The sequence below is a fragment of the Salmo salar genome, chromosome 18 (assembly GCF_965601325.2).
Source record: "Salmo salar chromosome 18, fSalSal1, whole genome shotgun sequence".
NCBI lineage: Eukaryota > Metazoa > Chordata > Actinopteri > Salmoniformes > Salmonidae > Salmo > Salmo salar.
The window spans coordinates 30,537,600-30,552,409 of record NC_138308.1 but is presented as its reverse complement, the minus strand read 5'-3'; the positions used below and the strand labels follow the sequence as shown (position 1 = coordinate 30,552,409).

At 43.5% G+C, this 14,810-nt stretch overlaps 1 protein-coding gene across 1 annotated transcript in view; it reads right to left on the bottom strand.

The window, feature by feature from the left end:
- Positions 1-14,810, bottom strand: part of lrmda (leucine rich melanocyte differentiation associated) — a 439,367-nt gene that overhangs the window by 133,771 nt on the left and 290,786 nt on the right. Inside the window, exons 3-4 of the mRNA XM_014155086.3 lie at positions 8,308-8,434; positions 6,182-6,321 (exon numbers count right to left, since the gene is read on the bottom strand). Coding sequence (XP_014010561.1) covers positions 6,182-6,321; positions 8,308-8,434 — 267 coding nt within the window. The remainder of the gene's footprint in view (positions 1-6,181; positions 6,322-8,307; positions 8,435-14,810) is intronic.

Genomic DNA, 14,810 nt, shown 5'->3' with positions numbered 1-14,810 from the left:
AAATTGATGTTTTACAGTGTGACACATTATGAATATTACATCACAGGACCATACACAGTATCAGTCAGGGCATGGGAAAAAGAAAGAGGGAAAAAGAAAGAGGGGAAAAGAAAGAGGGAAAAAGAAAGATGGAGAGAGAGGGAGAGAGAGAGAGAGAGAGAGAGAGAGAGAGAGAGTGAGAGAGAGAAAGATCCTCGATGCTAGTAAATTATTAATACAGAACACAGAGTCAGGAACAAGCACTTAGGGCTAAAACAGACAAAAGAGAGAGTGTTTTTTCCTTTTATCGTGTTTCATGTAGAGGCTGACAAATGGTGGTCACATCGCATGACTTGATGAGAGGCTGTGATGTTTAATGCATGGTCTGCACTGCTAGTAAACACTCATTTGTGGTTGTGACTAGTCACACATGAAATGTATTTTGCCCGACCAGAGGTGGCTTGATACAGCTTTTAGAACCAGGAGGTTCAATCCACAATCTCGTTGAGAAACGGAACGTTCGTTCCCCATTCAAAACATTAAACAAATATAATAACTTTAAAAAATGTGAATGTAAATAGTTGTTAAAATGTAGAAATATATATCGGCAGATTGACGAGCTAAACTTACTAAGACGTACACTACCTTCAACAACACATAAAACCTCACATACAGTTGAAGTGGGAAGTTTACATACACTTAGGTTGGAGTCATTAAAACTAGTTTTTCAGCCACTCCACAAATTTCTTGTTAACAAACTATAGTTTTGGCAAGTTGGTTAGGACATCTACTTTGTGCATGACACAAGTCATTTTTCCAACAATTGTTTACAGACAGATTATTTCACTTATAATTCACTGTATCACAATTCCAGTGGGTCAGAAGTTTACATACACTAAGTTGACTGTGCCTTTAAACAGCTTGGAAAATTCCATAAAATGATGTCATGGCTTTAGTAGCTTCTGATAGGCTAACTGACATCATTTGAGTCAATTGGAGGTGTACCTGTGGATGTATGTCAAGGCAATAGTACGCAAGTCCAAACAGCATGGGACCACGCAGCCGCCATACCGCTCAGGAAGGAGACGCGTTCTGTCTCCTAGAGATGAATATACGTTGGTGCGAAAAGTGCAAATCAATCCCAGAACAACAGCAAAGGACCTTGTGAACTGCTGGAGGAAACGGGTACAAAATTATCTATATCCACAGGTTATCGAGTCCTATACAGTGAGGGAAAAAAGTATTTGATCCCCTGCTGATTTTGTATGTTTGCCCACTGACCAATAAATTATCAGTCTATAATTTTAATGGTAGGTTTATTTGAACAGTGAGAGACAGAATAACAACAAAAAAATCCAGAAAAACGCATGTCAAAAATGTTATAAATTGATTTGCATTTTAATGAGGGAAATAAGTATTTGACCCCTCTGCAAAACACGACTTAGTACTTGGTGGCAAAACCCTTGTTGGCAATCACAGAGGTCAGACGTTTCTTGTAGTTGGCCACCAGGTTTGCACACATCTCAGGAGGGACTTTGTCCCACTCCTCTTTGCAGATCTTCTCCAAGTCATTAAGGTTTCGAGGCTGACGTTTGGCAACTCGAACCTATCGACATAACCTGAAAGGCCGCTCAGCAAGCAAGAAGCCACTGCTCCAAAACCGCCATAAAAAAGCCAGACTATGGTTTGCAATTGCACATGGGGACAAAGATCATACTTTTTGGAGAAAGGTCCTCTGGTCTGATGAAACAAAAATAGAACTTTTTGGCCATAATGACCATGTTATGTTTGGAGGAAAAAGGGTGATGTTTACAAGCCGAAGAACACCATCCCAACCGTGAAGCACGGGGGTGGCAGCATCATGTTGTGGGGGAGCTTTGCGGCAGGAGGGACTGGTGCAATTCACAAAATAGATGGCATCATGAGGAAGAAAAATTATGTGTATATATTGAAGCAACATCTCAAGACATCAGTCAGGAAGTTAAAGCTTGGTTGCAAATGGGTCTTCCAAATGGATATTGACCCCAAGCATACTTCCAAAGTTGTGGCAAAATGGCTTAAGGACAACAAAGTCAGGGTATTGGAGTGGCCTTCACAAAGCCCTGACCTCAATCCCATAGAAAATATGTTGGCAGAACTGAAAAAGCATGTGCAAGCAAGGAGGCCTACAAACCTGACTCAGTTACACCAGCTCTGTCAGAAGGAATGGGCCAAAATTCACCCAACTTATTGTGGGAAGCTTGTGGAAGGCTACCCGACACGTTTGACCCAAGTTAAACAATTTAAAGGCAATGCTACCAAATACTAATTGAGTGTATGTAAACTTCTGAACCACTGGGAATGTGATGAAAGATATAAAATCTGAAATAAATCATTCTCTCTACTATTATTCTGACATTTCACATTCTTAAAATAAAGTGGTGATCCTAACTGACCTAAGACAGGGAATTTTTACTAGGATTAAATGTCAGGAATTGTGAAAAACTGAGTTTAAACGGATTTGGCTAAGGTGTATGTAAACTTCTGACTTCAACCGTAATTCTGCCCAAAAACAATTATAATTTCTCTTAACCAGTGGCATAAGGGCTTTTTAGGTGAGCGCTGATGCCACCCTGTGATAAGTAGTGCCCACTTTGTCAAAGGCCGGGGCGCAAAATATTTAGGTTGATTTTCAGTGCGCCTCTCCAGGGTGCTGTTGGAGAGATGCATTGCTGCTGCGCTCCACCAACGTTCCGTCCCAAAAAATGATCTAACATGAATCATGTAGCAGATTTAGGATACGGTAGAACGGTAGAAAGAGTATGTGGCCTTTTCTGTAGCCTACAGGTTGGAGATAAAATGTATGACAATGTAATGAGACGGACACTTTTTACATCATGTAGGTTTCTCCAATCAAATAGCCTAATCTAAACGGCGCCCAATCAAATAAAAAATGCGCTGACATGTTAACAAACATACATATTCTAAAAACAGCACAGGTCAATGTAAAATGAACAATATGGAATGGATAATCAGGGTTTTCACAACTGCGGCCCAGGAGTTTCACCCTGTGGGCTACATTGTCATGATCAATGGTTTACGAGTTTGTATCCGTAAATATTTTGACGAGCTGATCATAGCGAAAAAGAAAATACTTCTGCATTTCCCACTGTGTAAAGACATTGATTATCATTGCAAATAGGCTCAGGATAACTCCTGATAAAGTTGGGTAGCCGATATTCAGAGCAAAAGTCTAAGCCGTTGTGTTGTGGGGACGGTACTAAGCTAACATATGGTATTTTTTGGATCATTTGATTTAGAATCTTAGGACCACTTTAGGTTTACATTTTTTTTTTTTAAATACAAAATTGACTTTGGCTTTACTACCATAGTCCATAGCAGAGCATGTGAGTGGAGTGGAGCTGGAGCTGGAGCTGGAGCAGAGCGTGCCCAATTTGACTGGAGCGTGGAGCGAGTCTCCCAAAGCCTGCAGCATTGGCCTTCTCACCCATTCCAATTTCGCTCCTGTACCGCTCACTTCACGAACTCAGGCCATGCCCAGCCGAGCATTTATAGGCTACTTGTGTGCTGCTACAGCCCCTTGCTTTAGCTACTGTCATCTAGTTTGCTAAATATTTTCATAAACTGATAAAACACACAGGTGAAAAATCAAGGTGAATTACAAAGATGAGGAGGACACATCCCGAAAGCATGATGGTGTACTTAATATGTGCACATGCTAACAGAAAGGAATGAGGTGGGTAGCTAGCTAAGTGTGTCATTGTAGCAAAGTATTTATAAACAAAAAATCTGATCTCTTAAAATGTATATTATCTACACAATAAGCTATAATGGATTTTCACCCAATAGGCCTGACATATTACCTCTTTCAAGGAGCTTTCCGTTTTGATAGGGTTATTTTGCCGAAAAAACCTTTAGGCCTACCTATAATAATTCAAATAATTGAAAAACAACTCTGCATCGCTGCCCAGTCTGGCAAGAGTGGTGTGTGTAGCATCCCCAGTGGCTCTGCAAGCGGGGATAGGGTATTCTCCGCTGCAGGCACCATTGCATGAGCCTGAAGCCAGACTCTGGCCAAACTCATGTTTCTAAAAAATTATTCAAAGCTTTTTTACATTTCAGTTGTATTTAATTATAAGTAAGGCACAGCCTATATGCACAATGTTGTTTAAATGCTGAGCGCTATAATGTTCCTGCCAATGCTTCACAATGTATTTCTTTGTAGGCTATAGCCTTGAAATAATTGAAATAATAGGCTAATAATGTAGCTTAAATAATAAATGTTTGTTCTTTCTTACACCTTGCCCAAACTGGATGCGTGCGTGCACCATCGTGCGCAAATTGATTTTGTCCCCCCACACCAAACGCAATCACGACACGCAGGTTGAAATATCAAAACAAACGCTGAACCAATTATATTCATTTGGGGATAGGTCAAAAAGCATGAAACATTTATGGCAATTTAGCTAGCTAGCTTGCAGTTGCTAGCTAATTTGTCCTGGGATATAAACATTGAGTTGTTATTTTACCTGAAATGTACAAGGTCCTCTACTCCGACAATTAATCCACACATAAAACGAATCGTTTCTAGTCATCTCTCCTCCTTCAAGGTTTTTTCGTCTTTGGACTTTATATGGCGATTGGCAACTTTCATAAGGTGAATTACCACAACTGACATCAGTTCATCTTTCAATCACCTACGTGGGTATAACCAATAAGGAGATGGCACGTGGGTATATGCTTCTAAAAGCCAATGAGGAGATGGGAGAGGCAGGACTTGCATCGCGTTCAGCATCACAAATAAAAGCAACTTCTATTTTAGTGGCAGGCAACGCAGACGCTCGTTGGCACGCGAGCAGTGTGGGTGTAATGATTGAGTAACATGTATGTGTACATGTATTTTACAACGCTCGCACACGTGACGCTTCCGGTTTGGACAGCGTGTTAGGCTATCTGTCTGTCTGACCTATTTAGAATGTTTTGATGCTGTTTAATACGACATGTAACTTCTTTCAAATGATGAGTGCTGCTTACAGTCACCTTTTCATGTTGTTTATTGAAATACTTTTCATTCAAATCATATGGTTTGGTTTCAATAGTTTAGCTCACATGCTCTGGCCATAGAAACGCATTGAATAACACATTTAGAAATAGCAAAAAAGACAGTCAAAAAACAAATGATAAAGAATAAAGTTTTAAAGTGTCTGTCCTATATCTAGGAGATATAAGAAAGATCAAGAAATATTTTAGTTTTTTTGGACACATATTTAACCCCTTATTTTTGTTGGGACAAAACTTCCTCCATACTTCCATTCGTTTGTATGGGTTACCTTCAGACGAGTCCCGTGGGACACCATTGTATTCGTGAGAGTCTCCCCTTTTCATTGTTGGTAGTTTGTAGGCCAAACCGTCCGGACACTACAGACGTTTTAATGAGAAGGCGGATGCGGTAGATTGAGACGCAGCCCATCGCTAGCTTAAACTGACAGATTTTTATATTATGTTATTTAGATTGCCACACGGGTGTGTCAATAAACTATTAAGGATTTTAAATAGCCAAAGTGATTAGTCACAGGAATCATAACTAATAAAGCCAATGCAACTGCCTGTTTTACAAATGGTAGGCCTACCACATGGATGGTCATTCATAAAATTCCATTGTGTGCCGACATGGTAGGCTACACCCTAGTAAGCATGGACAGACACCAACGTTTTTTTTTTGTATTTTACAAACAGTAGGCCTACCGCATAAATGGGCGTTCATAAATAGTTTCAGGCAACACTGTAGGCTACACCCCAGTAAGAACGGACCAACGCCGATGCCTTTTGGACATATTGTTTTGGTGCAGTCCGGAGCGGCCTTGATTTCCACATTCACATCATAGAAGGCTTATGTTTGGTTCAAATTTGCAGAGAACAAACAACATGTGTTTTTATGACATCATGACATCATCACTGTGCGACCAGGCAATGACCTGTATCTCTGACTGTCATCCTCGTTCTTGTTCTTGTGTGTGTGTGTGTGTGTGTGTGTGTGTGTGTGTGTGTGTGTGTGTGTGTGTGTGTGTGTGTGTGTGTGTGTGTGTGTGTGTGTGTGTGTGTGTGTGTGTGTACGTACTGTATATGAAATGTATGCATTCACTACTGTAAGTCGCTCTGGATAAGAGCGTCTGCTAAATGACTAAAATGTAAATTTCCCTACCTATATCTCTGGTAGTCATCCTCATCCTTGTCCAGGCTGACCAGCTGGTTGGGACAGGCCTCGTTTCCCAGCAGGCTGAGGTACTGCAGCGACGGAGTTGCCTCCGCCAAGTGTTCCAGCAGCGCCTCGATGTCAGTCAGGTGTCAGAGGTCAAGGCTGTTAATTACATTAGCATTTACCCCCCCCCCCCCCCTTCAGAAAGCCAGTCACAGGCATTGGGTTGCTGTGAGAGAGTGGATAAAAAGGCTCAATTTAAGGCTCAGAGTTAGGCATTTATTTGGCTGTTTCTCTGTATTTTCCCTCTCTCTCTCTTTCTACCCTGCTATCTTTCTTCCTCTCTCCCTTCTCCCTCGCTCTCTCCATTTCTTCTTCTCTCCCTCTCTCCTCAACACCCCCCCACCCCCCAGGTGGCCGGGTGGGGAGCGTTAAAACATTGACAAAATGATGGATGCCCTGTGGTTCAAACGGTCCATGATTCGCAGAGCCGTAGCCAACGCCATAACCCCCCCCCCCCCCCCCCCAAACGTGGAAAAAAAGCAACCAGCCTCCCAAACAGGCACAGTCATCACTAATTCATTCACTTCATTGGAAAATTGAGCCCAAAGTGTCAAAATGCAAGCGCACTAATGCAGTGGTGGAGTGTGTAAAATGGCACAGCTCCACGTCAAGATGTGGTCTAATTGGGGCATTAGCATGTGCAGGCCACTTCACCTCTCTTTCGCTCTCTCTCTTTCGCTCTCTCTCTTTCGCTCTCTCTCTTTCGCTCTCTCTCTCTCTCTCTCTCTCTCTCTGTCTCTCTCTCTCTCTCTCTCTCTCTCTGTCTCTTTCTTTCTCTCTCTGTCTCTTTCTTTCTCTCTCTCTGCTTCAGAGCGGTTGACACGCACTTCAAGGAGGCCCAGTTTTAATGTTGACACGGTAGTTGTGTGTTTGCATCATTACCCTGTAGATGGATCTACTGGGGAGGCTACCAGGGACAAACAGGACACGTAGTTAGGCTGGGTTCTTAACGCTAAGGGAGGAAGTTGAAACATTTTCTGTCTGATCATAAGTAGTGGTGCAATATTGCAGTGTCTCGATTTGAGTGTGAGTGCTTACGGTTTACTATTAAATGAGGAAGGTATACAGGTATGGAGCTGTTTAATCATTGTCTTTGCAATCACAATAGATACACGTAACTGGCAGTTTATATAGAGTAACAATAATGACTGCATGTTTGGTTTTCATATGTTAAATGTTCTAGTGTCTTGTTTCAACATATTTATGTGATTTTTTTTATTTTGTTGAGGTTTCCAGTTTTTCACACTCCACTGTTTATGAGTTATTATACTAGTGGTTCATTTGTCAATGTTTGTAGTTGGTTATACTACTAATATATATTTGTATATTGCTCTTTCTCAAAGATATGCTCAGAAGTTCCTCTCTTTCCATTTTCTTCCTCAACATATCAACACAGACCCTGCTGTCTTATATCCCTGTTTCCACTAGAGGTCCCCGTGGCGTAGAAACTAGTCTGTGGGGCCAGGTACCAAGACCCACATGCCTTTAACACTGCTTTTACATGCACTACAAATACCCCAGAGGCCTTTCAGAGAGTTAGAGAACACAGAGATGCAGAAGCACAACAACAGGTTCACTGTTCACTCTGGCTATCCACTCCGATTTCAGAGTACTCTCGTCAGTGAGCCAGAGCGCAGAATAACTGATGAATTTACAAACGCTCAACACCAGTTGAATGTGGCCGGTGTCGGTAAAGGTCAGTACAAAAAATAATATTTCAATTATTGCCAGCAGCACAGTTACGGTCACCAACGCTCTGGATAACATGAAAACAGCCTAACCAGCTCTGCTAGGGTGAGTAAAATGGTCAGAGTGAGGTGTTATCTGTCTCATTTGGGTCTGGAAGTAGCTAGCAAGCTGGCCAATGTTAGCCAGTTTACTTGGGTGCTTGACTGCCGTTGTGAGGTCAGAATGCTCGGATCAACCCTACTCCTTGGCCAGAGCGTCCAGTGTCCGCTCTGAACACACCCAAAGACTAATGTTCTTACAGCTCTATGTAGTAGTCTGTCTTAGCCTTAGCCAATGCTACAGAATGACACAGAGAATGAGTGCTTCGCTTGAAAGGATATTTGGTTCTTATTGAGTGTCAGGGTGTGGAGGGTGGGTAACCTGGGCAACTGGAGGTCGTTTCCGAGCAGATTGTTGTCGACGACCAGTTCTTCCAGCCCAGTGAACGCTTTGAGGCCCGCCAGTGACCTGCAATGATAAAGTGAGAGAGAGAGACAGAGAGAGACAGAGAGAGAGAGAGAGAGAGAGAGAGAGAGAGACAGAGACAGAGAGAGAGAAGAGAAAAATGATACAGCTCTAAATCTGTGCAGACGGCCATTATGTGCAGAAATAAATATTTCAGCCTCCCTCTTTTCACGCGTCAGCAGAGACGGGGAGAGTTTTGTCAGGGGCCTGTCAGAGAGGGAATGACGAGAATTAGTGGTGCTGAGTTCCCCTGGCATGGCCTGGACCCGGGACTCAGCGACGAAGGGCTTCCTTCACAACGCTGGCAGGATGAGGGATGGGGGTCACCAGTGAGTAGCCAGGATTCAAAACAAAAGGCTTCAGAAATGTGGCGGGCAGGATGAATTTGTCAATGTCTTGTGTCTGGAGGCGCCTGGTTTGGCCTGACCCCAACCCTCCATTCCCAAGACAAATCACTCTGTCACACTTCACCTTCATTCCACGGACACAAATTTAACTTGTCATCCATCATCATCACAGCCCGACCAGCTGAATACAGAATACACACTCCCACAATCACAGACTGAATGGAAATGGAAACTTTTTTGGAAACTGTGATGGGGGTTGGTTTAACACCAAAGCGTTTTTAGTTAAAGTGTTTTTTTTACAATTTGTTTTTTTGAAGGACTGCAGAACCCTCTGATGCACATACATTTATTTTACGCGTGCGCGCACACACCCACCCACCCACCCACACACACACACACACACACACACACACACACACACACACGGCATAAAGATGATGGAGAGCAGTGTTCAGGGTAATGTTAGGGGGATTGCAGAGTTCAAGCCTTGGTGAAGGTTTATAAAGCCAGGGTGTGTGTTGTATAGTATAGTGTGTGTTGTATAATCCGTCACACTACACACCCTGTCAGCCCACTATGTTAATCATGTGTTCAGGCCATCCTGTCAACCCACTATGTTAATCATGTGTTCAGGCCATCCTGTCAGCCCACTATGTTAATCATGTGTTCAGGCCATCCTGTCAACCCACTATGTTAATCATGTGTTCAGGCCATCCTGTCAGTCCACTATGTTAATCATGTGTTCAGGCCATCCTGTCAGCCCACTATGTTAATCATGTGTTCAGGCCATCCTGTCAGCCCACTATGTTAATCATGTGTTCAGGCCATCCTGTCAGCCCACTATGTTAATCATGTGTTCAGGCCATCCTGTCAGTCCACTATGTTAATCATGTGTTCAGGCCATCCTGTCAGCCCACTATGTTAATCATGTGTTCAGGCCATCCTGTCAGCCCACTATGTTAATCATGTGTTCAGGCCATCCTGTCAGTCCACTATGTTAATCATGTGTTCAGGCCATCCTGTCAGCCCACTATGTTAATCATGTGTTCAGGCCATCCTGTCAGTCCACTATGTTAATCATGTGTTCAGGCCATCCTGTCAGCCCACTATGTTAATCATGTGTTCAGGCCATCCTGTCAGTCCACTATGTTAATCATGTGGTCAGGCCATCCTGTCAGCCCACTATGTTAATCATGTGTTCAGGCCATCCTGTCAGTCCACTATGTTAATCATGTATTCAGGCCATCCTGTCAGTCCACTATGTTAATCATGTATTCAGGCCATCCTGTCAGAAAACATGTTAATGTGTCCAGACTGACTTCATTGACATTGAACCTGAGACGGACATTCTAATAGGACTACTTTCTCACATGACTGTTATTTCTATCCCTCATTAGAAAAAATAAGAACTTAAGATGTAACACATCATTTAACCACAATATCATTTCCGCTTATAGTGAGATGTAAAAAAAAAACATATTAGTGAACATAGTGATATTTCTGATGAAGCGATGTTAACACTACCTTCTGGTAGGGCTAGTGTCTGTGACTTCATCTATAGAAATATAACAGTTATCATGACAATAGCAAGTTGGTTAGAACCTAGTGGTTAGAGCGTTGGGCCAGTAACCGAAAGGTTGCTGGATCGACTCCCCGAGCTGACAAGGTAATAATCTGTCGTTCTGCCCCTGAACAAGGCAGTTAACCCACTGTTCCCCGGTAGGCCGTCATTGTAAATAAAAATGTGTTCTTAACTGACTTGCCTAGTTAAATAAAGGTCAAATAAAATAAACAAAAGCTGGAGACAATTCAAGTAAATCCTCATACTGTATCCCCCTACACACACACACACATACATATATAAACTTGTGGGGGGACACAATTCAGTCGCATAACCACTAGCCCTAAACCTAACCCTAAACTTAACCTGAAAACCTAACCTTAACCCGAAAACTAACCCTAGCTCCTAATCCCAAACATAATTCTAACACTAATTCTAACCTTAACCCTAAACTCCCTAGAAATAGCATTTGACCTTGTGGGGACTAACAAAATGTCCTGAGTTGGTCAAATGTTTGTTTGTTGACTACTACAAGTGTAGTCAAACACATACACACACACACACACACACCCCCCCCCCCCCCCCCCCCCCCCCCCCCCCCAGGATGGGGTTAGGTAGCTGTGCTGGGCTCTACTCTCCCCTTGCTGTGAATTTAGTTGATTAGATTGGCCGGTGAACACAGCAGATTGGCCGGTGAACACAGCAGATTGGCCGGTGAACACAGCAGATTGGCCGGGGAACACAGCAGATTGGCCGGTGAACACAGCAGATTGGCCGGTGAACACAGCAGATTGGCCGGTGAACACAGCAGATTGGCCGGTGAACACAGCAGATTGGCCGGTGAACACAGCAGATTGGCCGGTGAACACAGCAGATTGGCCGGTGAACACAGCAGATTGGCCGGTGAACACAGCAGATTGGCCGGTGAACACAGCAGATTGGCCGGTGAACACAGCAGTGGTGACATGAAAACAACCTCTGCGCCATGCGGCTTCTTTTAACCAAGCAGTTCACAATGCAACCCACAGGACTACAGGCCCTACTCTGTTATAGACACACACACACACACACGTGGGGATGATTTCAATGGGAATATAGTCTGATGTTCTAGGGTCTTTGTTTGTCATCGTGCCTTGTAGTTTTACTTCTTTATGGCCAGTTTGAACGTGTTCTCTCTCTCTCCCCACACGTTTAAAAAAATGTATTTTATTTAACTTTTATTTAACTAGGCAAGTCAGTTAAGAATAAATTTTTATTTACAATGACGGCCTACCTTTCCCTGGCGCTCTCTGCAGATTCCGCTAACACCAACATCTGGTTTCATTACCTTTCTAAGAGCCTAGTTTAAATATGGAGAACAGAGTGAATGCAATTTAGTTAAAAACATAACCAGTCCTCTTTAGTTTTTTACGACAACTAATGAGCATAATTGAAGTCCCAAAGCTCTTATGGCTGGGTAAAATGGAAAACACACACGTGCACAACACATACACACACACGGGTGTGGAAAGGAGAGGACAGAGGAGAAAGGAGGCCAAACTAGGAAACGAGAGGAGACATGATGGGAAGCAAGAGGCCAGACGAGGAGACAGGAGGCCAGACGAGGAGACAGGACAGGAGAGGAGACAGGAGGCCAGACGAGGAGACAGGACAGGAGATAGGAGAGGAGACTGGAGAGGACACAGGAGGCCAGATGAGGAGACAGGAGAGGAGACATACCCGTGACCCAGAGAGGTGTAGACAGAGACAGATGCATCTGGATCAATAGTTTAAAACTAATGCAGACACACTGACTGATAAACCACCACTGACAGCCCCGCGGAGGGAAGAAAACCCTTTGTGATTATTGGCTGAAATGTCAGTCACTCCTGCCAATGGCGTAGGTCCATCTCATGTCAAATGTCTTTAAGCAAGGAATGCCAGTAGGATAATAGCCTCAGATCTATCTTCTACATCTTTCCGCTTCGCTCTTTGTGTGTCAGAATAAATCACAGTTGGCATTTTTAGTAGTGTTTAGGATTAGAGGTCAACTGAGGAGACAACACTGAGGCTATATCATAATAAGCTGTTATGAACTAACATATATATATCCATTCCCTCACAGAGTCCAAATATAACCCAGGACAATCCCAATGAAGACCAGTCACACCAACAGATAAAGAAAAATCCCCACAGTTATAGAGGACGCTCTGTATTCACTTTACTAGTGGATCCAATCTGTAGAGAACCAGATAGATATTTTCAGAACTCTGGTCTGCCTGAGTAGAAAAACAACTAAGAGAAGAACACTGAAAAGTCAAGACAGGCCACAGCCTTAGGCCCTGTTTTAAAGTTAGAGGGTCTGTGTGGTGTCACTTCTAAGCTATTGGTGGTGGTGGAGATTCTGGAGAAGTCATCTTTCTCTTCCAGTAAGACGGCTGCGGACTGCCGAGCAAATTGACACACTGTTCAGAGAGCAACAGATAAATGTTTGATGAATTGGCCAATACTGGGACTGTGATGGCCTTCATACGTGCATAATGGACTAGCTGCAGCACACTTCAGATAGCCTGCCGTGATAAGGCAGAGTAATGAATGGGAGAAGGGAAAGTAGGATCCGGACGGGTTTTAATAAATGTAATAAGAAAAACTAATGGAAAGAGATGGAGAGATGTCTGGGAGAGGAAAGACAGGAAGGAACAGAAACGTCCATCTGTCCATCAGGCTGAATAGTCGATTAGGTTTCATTGGGCGATCACGTCACTCTGGGAGCAATTCGCTGTCCTGTGACTAAAGCAGGTACAGTAAGACGGGCTCGGCAATTGGATTGCAGAGTTGCAACGGGCTTTGCTATTGAACAACAACAGAACTACACGTCACACCATTACAACAGTTCCCTGGTAATGTGTGTGTGTGAAAACACAACAGATCCAATGAGAGGAGCAGTGTGATGACTATATGCACTGAACACCCACCACGACCCACCTACTCCCATCCAAACACACTGGAGGCAGGCTTCAGTCACTACAGGAGGGTGGTCATTATCCCCCCCCCCCCCCCACACACTTCCAGGACACACATATAGCTCTCCCCTCTCTCTCCCTCTCTCTCTCCATCCTCCCGGGATACATGTCAATTCCCACGTTAGAGGATTACATGTTGTTCCCTACCCCTGCTGCTGTGAATGACTGCTAATGAGGAGGCTAATCATTGGGGTACATGTGGAGCGGGTTGGTAAATCCTTCCTGAACGAGTTTTATGTGTTTAATCTGCTTTGAATAAGACACAGTCAGTGTCTGATGATGTCATACACGTAAAGGCATTGCCAACTACAAAGACCCAGATTAGAGGTGAGAGAGGTTCAGACTGAAGTTAATGTAGGGATACATGTGCAAATAAAACAGATTCAATTGTATACAACACAAATTTACAACAATCAATCAAATGTTAACACTTATTTAAAACAAGTCTAATCAATTTACAAGTAGGCTGAAAAGAGAATCATATTTTGACAGATATGTTCAGGCCTTGAATAGTTTTTTTTTCCTGTATTGGACTAGGCCAGTACTTCCCAAACTGTTTCACTCATGCCCCCCTTCCATCATTCACTAACCATTCCTCTAATCATTCCTCTTCATGTTGTATGGTCTCAGTGCTTGCAGCACAGCAACGTTTCTTGTGAATGTTAGTATTGAATGATTAGTTGTCTCTTCATATGACAAATGCTCTCATCCCTCTGTGAGACTGAGCTGAAAATCAATTCTTAGATGCCATCTTTGTCATTATGTAGCTACATCAGTGCTGCACGCACGCACGCACGCACGCACGCACGCACGCACGCACCCACGCACGCACGCACGCACGCACGCACGCACCAGCACACACACACACACACACACACACACACACACACACACACACACACACACACACACACACACACACACACACACACACACACACACACACACACACAACCATAAAACCAAAGCTTCCTTCATGTCTCTGTCAGTTTAAATATGACCCCATCATTACATTATTCACTTCAGTGTTGTCAACATCTCCCACATTAGGCCTGAGCCAGTTCAACTAGCATCTCCCAGCCCTGTGTATGCCTCAACGTTCACCTAATAGCAAATAATCACTAGAGGCCTGTCACTGCATGGCAGATGATGGATGGGCTTTGATGGACGACCCTGGCACAGCCATGTCCACTAATGCATTATGATAGACCTCATCTATAGGATAGACCACACGAAAGCCTTTCATCCTAGACAAAGACAGATGCACACAGACACACAGGCACGCAAGCACAAATACAATTACACACACACACACCGACCTGGGCTAGTTCTCTCCAGGGTCTGATGATTACACTGCCCCCTATTGTTCTCAGTATTAACATGCAAACTACACAACTATCTTTGATCTCTCACTCGCTGACACAAATCCTTTCAAGCCCCAACGTTTCCCTCCAAAGGTAATTAGAGCT